Source organism: Cinclus cinclus, chromosome 8, assembly GCF_963662255.1.
Source record: "Cinclus cinclus chromosome 8, bCinCin1.1, whole genome shotgun sequence".
In the NCBI taxonomy this organism is placed as follows: domain Eukaryota; kingdom Metazoa; phylum Chordata; class Aves; order Passeriformes; family Cinclidae; genus Cinclus; species Cinclus cinclus.
The window spans coordinates 24,746,624-24,763,587 of record NC_085053.1 but is presented as its reverse complement, the minus strand read 5'-3'; the positions used below and the strand labels follow the sequence as shown (position 1 = coordinate 24,763,587).

General features: G+C 38.1%; 1 protein-coding gene across 1 annotated transcript in view; it reads left to right on the top strand.

The window, feature by feature from the left end:
* The window catches only part of FAF1 (Fas associated factor 1), a 153,992-nt gene that overhangs the window by 8,806 nt on the left and 128,222 nt on the right, over window positions 1-16,964 (top strand). The window contains exon 2 of the mRNA XM_062497347.1: window positions 7,757-7,825. Within this exon, the coding sequence (XP_062353331.1) occupies window positions 7,757-7,825 (69 nt within the window). The remainder of the gene's footprint in view (window positions 1-7,756; window positions 7,826-16,964) is intronic.

Below are 16,964 nucleotides of genomic sequence, written 5' to 3'. Positions count from 1 at the left end.
CCATGCCAGTGCCTTTTCCAGATTTTGAAGAATATGTCTATTCCTTGCTGTCCTGTTCTTCACAAAAAAATATAAAATAGTGTTTGTGGAATGCTGACTAAAATATTCTTTTATATGGATTAGTACTCTTCCTTTGTGTGCTTATCTAGAAAGTGGCTTTTATTTATTCTTGAGTTGCTTTTGAGACAATGAGGAGACAGGAGATGAGTGTGAATGTGCAGCAAGTGTTTTTTTGACCCATACAATTATTTTCTTTTTTGCCATCCATTTTTTCTTACGTTATACTGTAAGGGCAAAATGATTCAGGAAGCCTTGGGGTTTTGCCTTCACTGACACACTTAATAGAAGTATTAAACAAACACAGAAACTTTGGGATAATCCTAACTAAAATATTTTGTAATTGCTGGGTAAAGGCTGTCTTCAACCCTCAGGAAGGACAAATGTGTTTGGTAGTGTACAGTACTAATTAATGGGTACTGACTTGGTTTGTTTTTTAATTCAGTTTCACCACTGCTCTTTGTATGTAATGTGTGTGGCTTAAACACTGGAGTGGTAACACGGGGCTTGGGAGCCTTGAGTTCATGTCTTGGCTCAGCTCATGGGCTTCCTAGGGATCTGCCTTCGTGGTATTCTGGAATCAGAATTTGCTCCAGAGTCTTGAGAAAGTTCACAGTCTGCTGGAATCCATTTGAAAGTGGTTAATGTGGTGCTGAGTTAGTTAGTTCTGCTGAGAAGTGGTTAGAGCTTCATGCTACCAGTTCAGACTTTGTCCCTAGCTTTGTTTGGAAGGCTTGCACTCATCTCAGAGCGTGGGCAAAGTTCACTCCTGTCTACTTGGTAGCTATAGGTTGAAATGTCATCTGTGACCTTCAGAAATATTATTTTTTCTTCTCTCTCCTTCTCTTTCCCCCTTTGCTTAAGGGGATGCTCAAATAGTAGAATGATGCAACTTGTAAATAGTTGGGTGTGGGAGTTGAAATGCATTGGGCAAACTTTATTCTGGCATATTTGCTTAAAACCCTTTCTTGATTTCTGATGCTGGTAAGTAAATTAGCTTGTTTTTGCAAAATGAACAGCTGGTGAATCTGCTTAATTTTTACCAGATGGTCTTCTGAGTTATGTAAAAACAGAGAAACATTCTTATCTATCTCTTCAGTTAGATGCTTGCAGTAGGTGACCTTTCAGTCTGTGTCTTGGTCGATACGCTTGGATGTTGTTTTTTTAGTGTTTGTCTGAAACAGAAGTAAAAGTTAATTTAATAACCATGGATGACTCATACTTAGAACAGTCTAGATACACTGGTGGGGTTGTTGCAAGGTTAGAATGAGCAGAGGTGCCACAGAGGGGTGTAGCTGATGAAGTCTGTGGAGGTGATCCTGAGACAGGTGGGACTCTGGGATGAGGAAAACTGAGGTACCAAAAAATCTCAGTTGTGAGTGTCTGAATGTGCTGCATCTCTTGATAGCCCAGAAGGGAGTTACACAGCCATCTTAAATTTGATATTATGGTACTAAAGCCTTTACTTGCTCCCCTGGGCATTTTGGCTTAACTTTACCTATTTTGTGGGAAGAAGTGTTACACTTTGTTTTCAGTAGCTTTGAAGTAATCACTATTGCTACAGTGTACGTGTGAATTTAAAGAAACTTTTCTGACTTGTATATATCATGGGTGAATTAGTGTCCTAAATCTTTCTGGGTTTGAGTGGACTTCTAGCAGATACAATCCGGAGCAAACCTTGGTTTTTATAGACTTGATAATTATCATTGATTATTGAGCCATTCTCATCATAATGGATGGGAAAAGGAAGCAAAGTGCTATGACTCTAGAAAAGAGGAAACTCAGGATTGGATTGTTTAAATAACTTGCATCCAGAAACCTGATTTTTGTTGGGGATGCTTGGAAAGGGAATTAAGGATTTTTCTAGAAGAGGTAATAGCCATGTAGTAGGCTGCACCAGTGTTCCAGGAGTCTGAGGGAGGCCATTCTTTCTCATTATACAGGGGAGAAGAAACCACTGCTGCCAGGAGTACTGTGTTCAGTGTCAGTCACTCCACTGACAAAGCAGAACAAGTCCACTGAAGGGTTACCAAGGAAGGGAGGAGGCTGGAGCATTTTTGTGTGAAAGGGGATGTTAAGGGAGCTGGCTTTGTGTAGCTTGGGAGAGACGGCTGCAGGAGGATCTAGTTGCTGTCTCAGTTGTACAGTGGGTGATAACAGACAATACAGGATCAAATTTCTCTTGGAGTTGGAGGGTGAGAAGCAGTGGATGTAGGTTACAGCTCAGGAAATTATAATTAAATATAAGGAAAACCAATTCTCAATGAAGGTGGTAAAGCACTGGAACAAACTGCCCAGAGAGGCTGTGTACTCCCTGTCTTTGGAGATAGGCAAAACCTGTCAGGGAGTTGAAGTGTGTCTGTGAACTGCCTGGTTGTAACTGAAGAGGTGAATAAAATAGTAAGATAAATCTTGGTTCTATTACAGTGGGTGTATGCAAGGAGATAAGTAATATCATTTGCTATATCTCAAATGCTACTCAGAACAGCTCTGGGTGGTTGTTTTTAAGCTGCTGATTTGAAGCTGTAATTTGGCTGTCCCGAGCAGGTCTGTGGCCTGGACCCAAAGAGTTTTTCATGCTCCTGATCTCTTTCAACTTTTGAAGAGTAAGTTACCCAAGGGACAGTGAATTGATTTTTAACAATGTATGTTTTTTGCCAGCATTTCTTATGTCTATTGAGAACCTCATATATCTTTATGGAATAGAGTTAACTCTAGTTGCCATACTCCATCTAGTGATAAATTTTTATTTGGTACTTTCAAAAGTAAGCACTTCCTGGGATGCTGTATGTGCAATCACAGGTGTGTTAATGCTTCCTGAGCTATTGTACGAGCTCCCAGAGGGTGAAAGCTTTTCTTCCTAGAAAATCCTGTTGGATCTTTTGGTGCCTTCATGCAGTTGTTTCTTTGGGCACTGGAGCTTTGGATGAACACTGAAATGATGGACTGAGCTACAGGATTGTTACAGGAGCAAGTGGTACCCAGTGTAATTCACAGCTGTCTGTCTGCGTGGTTTTAATGGGCCTGAACCTATTGTACAAAATGTTTTAGGCCTAGTTTGGGTTAGCTCAGAGATGGGACAATCCCTTTTTTGGAGAAAAAGCAGCAACTGTCAGTAGCCAAAGGAAATACGGAATTATTCAAAAGGAATGTTGAGATTGAGGCCAAATGTGGCCTTTTGGATACTTTGCCTGCCTCATTTTGCCTCGGCGAGAAGGAGAACCGTGCCACAGGTGAGAGACATCCTGCCTCGCTGCCAAATACCATTTGCTGGCAGCGGCTGCAGCTCCGCCTGTCGGGGCAGCAGCGTCCCGGCTGGGAGCGGGTCCCAGCAGCCGCACGCTGCTCTCAGCCTGGCTGCAGGAGCAGCCCCGCTCCGTGCTGGGAGCTGCGCTGGGCCCTTCCGGCTCTGCCACGCGGCGACTGCCTGGGTCCCTGCGGCAGTGCTGGGGAGCAGCTGCTGCCAGATGGGGAGGGCAGCTGCTTCCCTGGGCTGGGGAGGTGGCTGGAGCCTGTGCTCTTGGGGTGGGCTGGCACAGAGGGTCTCCAAAGCCAGATCCAGCTGTTACAGCTGTTGGGTTCAGACCGCCCTGCAAAGGGTTTAGAAGAGCCAGCGTGCCATCCTGCTTTACAGCTTTCTGGAAGCTGCTCCTAGGTTTTTTCTCAAATGCCTTGGAGCCTGTCTGCCCTCACAACTTCTTTGGTATTGAATTGTTTCCTCAGTGACTAGTTTGCTTCTTTTATTAAGGTTAGTGTTGCTGTGCAAGGTTAGGACCCCTGATGGTTACCTGTGAAACATTCCAAGGGTAAGGTCTCTGTCATTGTGGGGGTATGAGGCTTCCTGAAAAAAAAAATTGGAGAACACTCAGAAATTTTATTAAGTGAAAATTTCAATCTGCCCAGTGGAAACACTTACCCGCCCTGGAAAAGCAGGATGCTATGAAAGTTGTTTTAACATTCAGTAACTTTATCTTCAGAATCTGATTATGTATTCAGCACACTACAATAGTTTTCTCATCTTTGCGTTCGTTTGCCTCTTGTGTGGTCTGGAAAAGCAAAGAAGTGACTGCAGAGTCTCTGGAGCTGCTCTGAAGGCTGAAAATGAAATCCTAGATTTACAGGAAATGCAGAGAGGAGGAGGAACTTGTTCTACCTTCTCCTTTGTCCTCAAAAAAAAAATTCTTTGGTTTCTTTCTGATGTGTAAAGGTTTACAAATCAGTGAGTCTTCAAGGTTTTACCTGTTCTGTGGTGGTTTGTTTCTTTCATCTTTTGGTGACTTAGAGGATGTGCTGGTTGTTCACTGAAACAAGATTTAGTAGTATTCAGGTAGGAATTTTCTTTTAAAATATTTAATGCCTTCTGTTAAGCAGGTCTCTCATGAAAATAAGCTGAATAAAAATCTGTGAGTAATAAAAAGTCTCCTCAGCCTCTCACTTTACTTGCTCAGCAACAAAGACATATTTTTGCATCTTCAGAGCTCATCTGCTGTGCTGTAGTTTGAAGGATTTTTTTCACTTCTGATTCTGAAGAAATTTAACTTTCTTCTTCCTATTTAATTTTTGTTTGTTTGTTTCTTGATTGGGTGGAAAAAAAAGAATAAACATGAGGAAAATATATGTATTGTAAATAATTCAACCCTGTGAATTCCAGTCTGCCTTTCTAGATAAGTAAGGAATATAGAACCCTAAGGTGCCAGGTGTCCCTTGGACTTGTACCAATGAAACTATTCCAAATATAATGAAAATACAGCCAGGTAATATGGGAAGTAGTCCTATTAAAATAAGCTCTTATAAATATTCCAGCCATAGGAAAAGCTTAAATCAGCCCTTGCAATTAGGGATGAGAGGCAGACTTTGCTAATTTTGTTGTTCACAGGACCTGCTGGTTTCCTGTGTGTGTTTCCCTAAAGAAAACAAAGGCAGGAGCAGGCCAGGTTGTTCTGGGACTGATCTGTCACTACAGAGCCTTTGACGTCATGTCACACTTGCCAGTGAGGGACTGCCTGTCTAGAGTGCTTAATTTCTTAGGGAAAATCAAAGACATGCAAACCAGATGATTTTTCTTTAATTTAGCTTGCATGGCATTATGCAGGTACAAGGAAGCAGCTTTAATTTTTGGTTGCTAGGATTTTTTGGTTTCACTGATGGCTTCTGACTTGATTTGTGTGTTGTAGTATGTAGTCTTTGAATGTTGACATAGTGAAATATAATAAGATTCTAAATAATCCTAATTTGCCTCAACCCTGACATTAACAGTGTGTTGAGGAAGATCTGGGAATGACTGTTTTATGGTTACATTGATAAGTAGCAGTCATTCTTTCCTGCTGCAATTCTGATATGTTTGTTTTCTGTTTCATTGACAGCTAGCAAAAATGGCCCATCTGGAAAGTGAAATCTTAGTTTAAGAACTCCTCAAAATCAATTAAAAAGGACTGTAAAAATGGTGCAAAGATTTAAACCAAAACTGCTTGTCTTGGCTATTAAGAACTCTGATGATTTTTATTTTCAGCTGGTGTTTGCACCTGTCTGTTCTTGTTACCCAGTGACTCTGTATTGCTAAGTGACCAGGAGTAGGCTTTTGCTTTACACTGTAAATCTCCAGAAAGATGGTTCAGGAAGGATGCAGACACACAGGTGAATTAGTTCTTTAATTTGCCCTCACTGTGATGTGTTAAATCCTTTCACTGTGTGCTCTGGCAGAAGGATAAGCTCATTTTGGTCAGTTTATCTCAAAAATGGGAGTATGCTGAAGTGAGCTGAACTGATTTGCAGTTAGTATGGGCTAAGAGAGTACAGTGGCAAATCAGAAGAGCTGCAGGAATGATAAAAAGAGTATCTAAAACCAGTGTTAAATCCTGAATTGTATGTACCATCTCCTCAACTTCATCTGCACAGCCCAGGGGTGAAAACAACACATTGTTGGTCAAGTTCTTATTGTAGGTTGCAACACAAGGTAATTCTTAAAATGTCATGCAGATTTTGCAGGGCTGACAAATGAGCAATAGTAACTCTTTCTGTAATGAACACATTAAATGTATTTCACTCAAACGTAAACAGAAACACTTCACTTCTGCAGAGCATTTTCTCAAAGCAGGACTTTTTTCAGCAGATCTGTTCACATCTGTTCCAGTGGCAGGTTGATGATAGTATGAGCCATCTTGTGATTTCAGAAAGGTCAAGCTCAAGCCCTGGTACTCCTCAAACCTGCTTGACATAGATGTATATAAATGTACAAATATTTGCTGGGAATTGTGTTGAAGTGTTGTCCCATTTTTAACTTCAGAAATAACTGCAAGAAATAATGGAGAAAAATGCTTCTTAAAAAAATGATGCTTCTGAAGAGGAAAGTGGTGTTTTATTAGCATTCCCAAGGTGAAGTGGGTAAAATTTAGCATTAGCACAGCATGCTCTGAAGTGGAAGAAATTTTGTCCTGTTGCAGAGAGGATCAATGTGGTCATGAGAGCACTGTGTAGCAGTAGAAACTGCTGCCTCCTCTCTGCAGGCAAAATTCTCCATAATCTTCTGGTCCTTCAGACTGGTCCATTTTATGTTGACATACTGCATGTAGTGCTTTGTAAGTTTGGAATTTTTCAGGATTGAATTTAAGAAGAGAGAATCAGCCTTGAATTTCTGTGATTTCTTCTTTTTATGTTTTCATGGTTGTAAATTGGGAGATAAGTCAGAACATGGGAAATACATGACCTGATTGCTTTTTATGTCTGGGGAGGAAAAAGGTATTTGCATGGCCTCCTTCTTCTCTTATGACATAAAGAGAATCAGGAGAACGGATTTGTTTGCTGCTGTTATCTAGCTCTGTATTATTACTGTTAAAAGTTTTGTTTTTTGGTTTTTGTTTTTTTTTTTTTTTTGATGCAGTATTATGTGCCACAGTTTCCTGTAACTGCATGGTAGAGCAAAAGCAACATGATCATGTTTTAGATCTTGTAAAAGTCTGAACTCGTCTTGTGTGTTTGAATACAGAGCATAGCTTTGGGTAGGATGAAAGATAAATTCCAGAAAGAAATGTAACTGTTCCTTTTTTCTATTCTGGTAAAATCTATCTGATAGTCTTCAATGTGAACAGCAGCAAGTATGTGGCAGAATGAGCAGCAATGCTCTACCTGCTGAAGCTGAATAGTTGCAAAGGTCTTGGTATGAAAAAAAGGCAGCAGGTTGCTGCATCTCAGTTTTTGCTGAGTAGGGATGCTCTTGTATTTGGAGTTAAGCTCAGCTCAAAATACGGTTTTATGTGGGTTAACATAACATTAACCACTACCAATAGTGCTTTTGTGTTAGATTTCTTGAACTAGGTAAAGCCAGAGTACAGGGCTAGAACTTGAAGGTTTTTTGTGCTCCCTTTTAAATTAGTAGGAGTGCATCATAGTTTTGAAGGTGGAATTCTCAAAATGCCTTCATGGGACAGCACTATTGTCCTAATTTTACAAAGAATTACTTGGTCTTGCTTCCCTAGGTGGCTTGCTCAAGGTTACACAAGAATCCTCTGGTGGAACAGGGAGTTATACGTAAATGTTTGATGTTTAAAACCTGAAGCCTGATTTCTGGATTACCCTTTTGTAACAAAAAGAGAAAACCTATACCTTCCCTGTCATCCTGCTGGAATTAATTGCATTCTAAGTATTAATACCCTGATTTTGATCAATGCTTTTAATTCTGTTTGATGTTTCTTTTTATTTTTAGGCGTGTACTGGTATTGAAAATATTGATGAAGCTATAACGTTGCTTGAACAAAATAACTGGGATTTAGTGGTAAGTATTCTAAGAAAATGATTTCATAGATCAACCCCATGTAACAGTGGCATGACATCTTGCTGAGACAGCTGGTAGCTTTATTTCAAATTTGGAGGTGTCTCGTGGCTGAGACAAACAGGTTGTTTATGTGCAGACTGTTTCTGGTCTGTTAAAGCCTCATCTCCAAGTAAATGTAACCCTGAGTTGTACAAACCCTGTTCTGCTCTGATTGTCTTCAGGCTTTTTGAATTTCTTTCTTGTCCTCTAAAGCCACTTTGTTTAGTTTCCTTTTAGCTTCATTTTGTAAGAAATATTATGAAGGGTAGCTATTTTAGAAGACCTGTGTATGCACAAATGTTTTTTTGAGGATTTAGGTTCCTGTGGAAGAAGTGGAAGGTGAAACAATTTCTCTAAATTTCCATGTGCTTTTAATTTAAAATTCGGATTGTTGCTCTTCTATTGTTGGTGGTTGTGCAGAATTGAGTCAGATGATTAAAGCCATAACTTTATTTAGATTTGGTGCTATCCAGACACCACTAAGTAAAACAAAAAACCCAACAAACACTCATCCTGAAAAAACCTCTCATCTGTTTTGCAGCAGGATTTGATGTGCAGACAAATACGAGGAAACCAATAAAACCAAGCAAAGTAATCTTAGGTGTTTTAAGACTCTTTGTAGGATTAGTAAATAAATAATATTAAATAAATAATATTAATCCAATTTCTTAAGGTTTAGAAGTGTAAATTACAATGAACTTAATTTAAAAGTGAGTGATCTTCCTTTAAAAAGTAAAACATTTGATTTCCTCCTTTTTTTTTCTCTCTTCCAAATGAATGACCTTTGGACCAATCAAAAATATCAGAATGTTATTATAAAAAAAAATTAAATTTCCAAAATTGACTATGGATATCGTTTCAACTGTAACCTATTGTAAAAAACCAGTGCAAACTCCCAACACTTGAAACTACGTGTTAAAATGAACACAGAGTCTTTATTTTGCAACATGTCAAGAGTGAGATGCCAGTGTGCAGAAGGGAGTGTCTGTCATGAGTGGCTTCAAACAGAAAAGCCCAGGTGTGTTTTGAGTGATGGAGTTAAAACATCTTTTGTCATAGCCATAGTAGTTTGTAATGACATGGCATGAGCTCTTTTGAAAATCCAGTTGTTGGAAGGCAAGGAGTAGCCTTATGTATTCTGTTCAGGTTGTGAAGTTCCAAATAAAATCCATTAGATCTGCTGGATGTGGTTTTGAGGGATTTGTAAATTGTGTGCATTACAGTAAGTGCTCCACAGGTTGGGTTGAATGAGAGAACTGCCATGAAAAATGGTGAGAACAAATAAGTCTCTTCTCAGGCTCCAGAATGAGCAGAAAGAAGAGTGAAATTTCTAAAGCTATGAGAACACCTTTAAATGCTTAATTTTATTAGTGATTACTAGATTATCTGGAATTAGAATATAGAGAGGAAAGAAGTAATAACCCAAATGTGCAAGCTTAAAAAAGGCATGGGGAAAGTAAGAAGGGGTAGGAAATTAGGAATGCAAGAAGTGCTTGAGGAAGGTCCATAGTTTTTGAAACTAGGCAGAAGATGAATGAGAGGAATGTCTGTGAAAAGGAAATGGTAAGTTGTAGAAGAAAAAAAAGAATATGTAAGTGAAGGAGATGCCCTAAGGGTGTGTCATTAATAGGACACTGGCTCATTTTTATTAAAAGCAGCCTTCTTGTAAAAAAAAAGGAATTGGGAGTGAAAAGCAAGTCTTGCTAATCTAACAAGGACATAGAAACAGAAGAATGAAGGATGAGAAGACTGAAGAAAAGGAGTTCCTGGGGTGAGAGAGAATCAAGAATCTCTGTCAGGCAAGGGATTTTAGTGTTTCAGAAGAATTTGAGGAAGAGCTCATGAATTATGAGAAATGTAGCATTTTTTATCTGGGAATTAAAAGTGCATGATCCATGTGTGGTGGATCGTTTTTTTGTTTATGTTGGGGTTTTTTTATACCTTAGATTCAGTACTCAAGTACAGATTCAGTGCCTAGAAATTGGGGAGGGTTTGTTTTAATTCATCCAAAAGGTCTTGGGTTGTTTTTAGCTGAGATGAAAAAGTAAATAAATCCTTTAGTTTGGCACTAAATATGTCGTTCAACACAGATCAAAACTTTTTTTTTGATTTCCAAAGAAAACCAAACTTGAAGAACTTGGTTCACAGTTCATGAAGATGGTAGTTAAGTAATGATGATTTTGGTAAGGGTTCCTCTGCCATCCTTTGGGAAGAACACAGTTTCTGTTCTCTCAAATTTCACTTTGTTTTGTGCATCTGATTCAGAGGCTTTAAAATGTTGATTCCTTTATTTCTGTGATGTTGGAAGTAAAATCAGAAGTCAGTATTTGATGAAGAAATCTTCTGTGAGGCACCCAGGCTAATAAGTAGAAAGCTAAGCAAATCCCATTAGGATGTCATCAATCAAAGTTCAGGGGCACTCCTGCAACAAGAGGGGGAAAACCCAAAAACATAAGTTAAGGAAGTTCTTGTCTCAAAGAGATTTGCTCTTGCTTTTCACTCAACCTGTCCATATCTCAATTCCATGTTCCTGTTTGGGAAAAAAAGTTGTGCATTATCAGAGGCTATGCTAAAGACCCAGGGTGAAGATTTCTTTGGGCACCTGTTGCTTCTTAAACTCTCTGACACTCAGCTCAAGGGTGTTGCTGTTTCTCTGGGACTTCAGCCAAAACAACCAAAAGAAGGAGCCCTGGTGAGCTGGAAAGCAGAAGGATCCTAAACAGAAACAGGGAAGTAGGTACTGACAGGGGCTGACAGAGAAGTACATCAGAATGCACTGAGACAGCAGAGGTTATTAAGTTCACAAAACAAAAAGTTTCTTACATTGTGCTACAAGTGCTGTGTTTGTGTAAACTTTTCTAAGGATTACTTTGTTTGCGCTGAAGAAATATTCCTGCTGCTTACTTTGTAAGGATTTTTTCCCTCTGTCTCCCTAGAATTTAAGGGTTAAAATGTCACCAGTGTCTTTCCTATTGCTGTTACTATGTTCTGTATCTTTTGGACATTTGGTTTTACCTTTAAACTAAGCCAAAGCTGGGTTAAAGTATAAGGCTCTCCTTTCTTGGTTTAGTAATAGTCACTTTTGTTTTTTGTTAAGAGTTATACAGAATTCCTTTTCCTTTTCAGTTTAGAACTGAAATGTCAGCTTCTTATTTTTGAACTTTAAAAGATTACTTTCCCCCAATTAGAAGTCTTCATCTCTAATAATCTATATTGGATACTCTAATACAATATAAATGGCCTTTAATTTATCTTGAGTTTGGTACTAAATAAACTGGATTTAAATGTCTCAGAGTGTATATGTTTTATAGTGTTCAAAGCAGTTGTATATGTTTTGCAGTAGCTGCTTGAAGCAGTATGGGAAGCTATCTTTCATAAATGTTTGGTCTCTTGGCTTTGTTCAAGTGCTCAAAATAAAATTGGTCACAAGAGTGCTGCAGAGGAATTCAACAGCAACAGTGTAAAAGTTGCGTGGTGGGATCATGAAACCTAATTTTGCCAATAATTAGTTCCCCTTTGCTGCATGTGACTTGGCCTTTGTGGTGGTCTGCTGCATATAGAGCAGCTTAGGGTTTTTCTGTGTTAGAACACTGTAGCCTAATTACAGGGCTTATTATAGGCTGGGTGACAAAATGTTTCAGATGTTCTGTGAGATACAGAAGATCAACATAGATAATATAATGATCTCTTCAGGCATTCTGCTATAAATGGATCCAGCTCTCTTAAGCCTCCCAGGGTTGCTGATATGTTATTTCCTGAGTGTCATCTCTTTCAGCTCTATTAATTTACAGTAATTTTTACCATCTGAGGAAGCAGAAGTTAGGAATTTCTGTCTGTTGTAAAGTCTCATGGTTTCATAGCTTGCCCATTTAGAAACTCTGACCTTCTCTTTTGGCATGTGAAGGTAAGAATGACAGATAAATATATCATAAACTTTGTGTAAAAACAATAAAATAAAAGAGTGAAAAATCCCAGCTCTGTGACTGTTGAAATGTTTCTGATGAGGGTACATATCTAAAGGAAAATCTCCCATCACTTGACCTTATGCAGTATGAATCTTTGTATATGTGAGGTTATTACACAGGTGAGAGCTCTTTGCTCCCTTGAGACCCAGTGTTTGAATCTCTCTGCATGAAAGTAAGTGAAGTCATCTGTTTTACCTTTCACAGATTTAATGAAAAATTCTAGTCCCTTGTATGCAGCATGACTTTATTCTCTATTGGTAATCTGAACAGGTTTTTTAAATGAAAAGCAGGATTTTTGAGGATGGCCATTTCTGTTGTTACTCCTGTTACCTGGTTTAAAAATGTTTTTATTTCATATATTTTCCAAAGGACATTATAATATTGATGCTTTTTAGCATTGCTTTAAGAAGAAAATAAATTTCATCAAAATAATGGGGGGAGAGGGCCGTTTATTATCCAATATTCAATTTACTTGTAAATGTGTGTGTAATGATTATATAAATATGAAGCCCCCCCCCATTTTTTATTTTCAAAATTGCCTTTGTGCCTTCCTGTTATACATGGCTTGATTATTGTATATTCTGGTAGAGGATCAAAGCACAGTATAACTTCAGTAAAATCACTTTAGTGCACCTGGAAATGGGATGACTTGCAGTTCCTGTTATACTCAGGTTCCAAGAATCACCTGACAAGAAGTGATTCTCTATCTTGCAGGAAGAAATTGTATATTTTGAACATCTGTTTTTATAAAGCTTCAACTCTCAAGTAGAACTTTTAATTTTAAATGGATAACTTAGATGGAGTTTTTTTTTTTTGCATCTGGCTTGTAAACTTCTTGGAAAATATTTGTCAGACAGGACTGTTTTTTACTATAAGTACCAGTTTTGTATATGTGTATTTACATCTATGTAATGTCTTTTGGAAAAAAAGTAACTGAACAGACAAAAAAATTGAACTGAGAAAAATCAGGTAGGACTTTGCAATTTTTTATTTCTTTTGGAGGTGCCCATTTAGGTGGGAATGGCAAAAAATGGGCTCTTGACAGTATTCAGCAATCTGTTATTTGTACTTCTTCCTGTACTCTAACCAGTAACTATCCTTTTGTTATAACGTGTAGCAAATTTCAGTAGGAGCTGGTAAAACTGATCCATTAACATTGTTTTTCTCTCTGGTTTGCCCTGCTACAGCTTTGATGTGGTCTCTCTGTATGTTATTTTGATTGATTTGAATTAGTCTGCCTGCAGAAACTAGGTGATTAATTTGAGTTTGGCACAGGGCCCTTTCTTTTCCTTCAATGTGGGGCAGTGTTCAGTGTATGTTTTTGTCATGTGTTCAGCAGCTCTCCTGTTGCATTGCAAGCAGGCTGTGTTTCAGTGGCTGGCAACCAGGACTGCACTTTATGGTGATGGTATTCATCACACTGGCCCTTCTATTTTGTATTGCTGAGCTGCTATGTTCTTCACTTTAGAATTGCATACTGAATATGGTATCTATTTGACACCACTCACTGTGGGCCCAGTGAGACATTCAGGTTATATTTCTCTCATTAGGACTAGATCTGAGGGATTTTCACTGTTAGGAACATGGTCTTTGGAACATTGTATTAATAACATTCTCCCTGTGGTCAAATGAACAGTCACATCTGCCTACTGGAAGCAGAGGTTTGTATCCCTTTTTTAATTTTTTTTTTTTTTTGGAAGCATTTAAAGTTTTATTTTAGACAGGTGTTCTCTTGTGGAACATGTTCTTGTCTGCTCAGCAGGTTTATAGTCACTGTCCAGCATTCACAACCCTGCTGCTAGCAGAGGGAAGGAGGAAGGAAGCCCTGAGTTAGATAATCCCAAGGTGTGTTGGTGGATGGGCATCCCAGTGGTGCAGGCATCCCGTGGGCATGGTGCCTGTTCTCCAGGAAATTCAGGAGCTGTAGGTGTTTCTGTGTGTTCAACTGCAGCATTAATCACTCCTAGTAGGACATTGTATGTGAACTTACCTTTTACAAAGGGCTATAGAAATCCCCTTTGGAAGTCTTTAATGTATTTTCTGTTAAATTAAGGATCTCTGCATGCAAAAATTGTTGTATTTCTCATTCTCCATATTTCCAGCTTTTTGCAGCTTTCTAAGTGACATTTCTGTGTCTTTGAGTAAGCTCAGATGCATGCTGTGTATTTTATGCAGCTGGGTGGTAACACAGAAGACTTGTTGATTCTTAAAAACAGTATTAAATTAATTGTTTTTACTTACTTTCAATGCCTTAATCTTTGGTAAAACACATTTCCTTTTAATGTATTTTTTTCATGGAAGATTATATGAAATGTGTAGGTCTATAGGCAGTTGTAATCATGGTATGACTTTCCACATAGCTGTAGGCACATTTATCCATTAAAAAAAAAAAAACACCAAAAAACCCCCCAAAAACCTGCTTTATTCATGTGAGGGTAACAAAGGAGTTGTGATTGTGTTTTATGGCTTTATTTTGTTGCTTTGATGATGTATATAAAATTTTAGTTCTCTTTCTGGCCAGAAAGAGAGTGGTGAAAATTTTTAGGTAAAGCTTTGCTGGCAATATTGTAAAGTAAAATGTAAATTCTATCTCCTTTTCAAATAACAGATTGAATTTAGTTACTTAAGTAATTTAGGGTTTTACTTACTTAAGTAATTTCAGTTACTTAAGAAATAACCTCAAGTTTTTCTTGTATAGCGATTAAACAAGGAATGGGACTAATAAACTTAAATTTCTGTTCATGGTAAAAGACTCTTGTTTCTTTTAACAGAGAATTTTGTCTTCTGAAAATAAACAAAAAGCAACACCTGAGATCCCTGTACTGTTGGAGCTCTGTGGATGCATCATCCACCTACCTTAGTTTTTCCAAATACTTTTTATAGAGGTGCTACCTCTATATTGGTAGTTTCTATGAAGATTGCTTAGCATTTGTTTGTCCTGAGACATTTAAGCTTCAGAATAAATTTCTAGAATGTACTAATAGTGGATTGGCTGGTATGAGGTATCTGTAGTTTATTACCCTGTGACTCGTTGAACTAAAAATTGCACACATCTTATAAACATGTGTTTGACAAGTGTTTAGTCTGTCACTGAGTCATGCTGGGACTGTGAGTAGGAATAAAACGAAGTAAATGATTTAAGAGCAAGCATCCGTGCCAGTGCTGTGGCTATTTTACAAGTGAACCGTACTTGTGAAAAATTTTACCACAAAAGCTAGGAGCCATCTAGAGCCATCACACTTTCAAAGCAGGGTGTCTTAAAAATGGATTTACTTACAATACTATTGAACATTGGAACAGTTTCTAGTTTTATTTAAATAAATTCTCCTTAGCCTGTCCTGGAAGCCCTGTGTTGCTGCCCCTCCACTCCAGCAGTTCAGCACAGGCTGTTGGAGGAATGCTGAGACAACTTGCAGGTTACATACTTCATCTTGGCATTTTCTGCTTTCCAGACTTTTAAGCTAAATTTTGCATAATTATTTTTTATTATGGATTAATGATTAGGTAGTTGGCTGACTACAGGTGGGGACATTGGAACACTGCTGATATTTCATGTTATTATGGCTTTTCAGTGAAGGGACCTTAGGATTTTTGGCAATACCTTTATGACTTTTTGTGTCCTGAGTTCTTGTGTCCTGTAATTTCTTCCCTGGTAGTACTTTCGAAGAGCTAGTATGTTACAATGAATGACTAAAAAAAACCCCACTTTATTATTTTTTTTTTTTTAAGGCTGAACAAAGAATACATTGTTATGAGGTAGCTTATCCCTAAACTTTGCATTTTAGCCTTGCTGTTCAAAAAATATGGGAGTTCAGAACATTTTCCAATATTCATATCAAGGCACAGCCTTCGATTTGTCTGATTCTCCTGCTTTCTATCTATTAGGATTTTAAGGACTAAAAAACTTGCCCTTTGTATATGAATGAGTTTTGAGTGGGTGGTTGAGAGTAGATTATTTTTCTTTATTCCTGCTGAACTAGAGCCAGCTCAGGTACATGCTGATCCTTAAGCTGCTTAGAAATGTGTATGTGTTCTTTGCTTTCACTATGCCCAGAAAACACATTCAATTGTGAATTTTTTATTTCTGTTGCACTTTGTTTGGGGAATTAGGCAGTGACAATATAAAATTAAGGAACTGTGCAAACTTTAGGGTTAGTTTTTTTTTTCCTCAGAATTTTAGAAGTATATCTAACTGTTGAAAGGCTTCCTAGTGCATTTAGCCATGTTGTTGGAGTGGCAGGAAAAAATTTGCTGAAGCCACCAAAGATGTAGGGAGAAATGGGAAACCACATCTAGAGTGCTAATTGTAAACTATTTCAACGCGTGCTCTCTTGCTGATGAAGTGAATCATCTGTATGAATGTATTTATGTGGCATTTTTTGATGAAATGTTAATTTTTTGCTTTATTAGCGATTCTATTGTTTTGCAGCTTTTCATGAAGTGTATTTGTTGTAAAGAAAGCGAGCTGAAATAAAGCAGAATGCATAGAAGACATTTCATTGTAGTTCAATTACAGTTTTTGGTTAAATTTTAACCACGATGGGGACAAATGTTGTCATTCTGTATAAACTTTGTGGGTGTAGCTTCACGTCTAGCACTTGGAAATACTTTTGAGACTTGCAAAGCTGGGGAGATGCCAGCAAATATAACATAAGCTACAGGAAAAAGCTGACTCATCCCTTTGCCTTGAAAAGCCTGCCAAAAATAACACAGGTAGAGATGGCTTCTCTTACTACCGAGGTGCAATTAGTAATTTTGTTATTTAAATATTACTGAATTAATTTTAAAATCTAAGTGGAATAATATTTTTTTTATTACTTCAACTTATAGCAGTCAATTTTTGTAACCTATGAAAGCAGTGATTTCAAAGTAGCTGTGTGTGTAGTAAGGTGATCTTGTTTGGAGAAAGCCTCCTTCTGGTTAAAGTGATTGGCATTTCTGCAGAAAGTTTCATGGAATTCCTGGTTTAGAGTGCACATCTCAGACTAGCTTGTAGCAGGTGAGATTTAGTAGTTGCATAAAGCTGTTCAGAAGCCACGTTTCCCTTCTTGGGAATCTCAGAGTCCCATCTGGATCATCCATCTCTGGATGTTTTGGGGCAGAAAGAACAGGTGGTAATCAATGCAGCTTTGTTG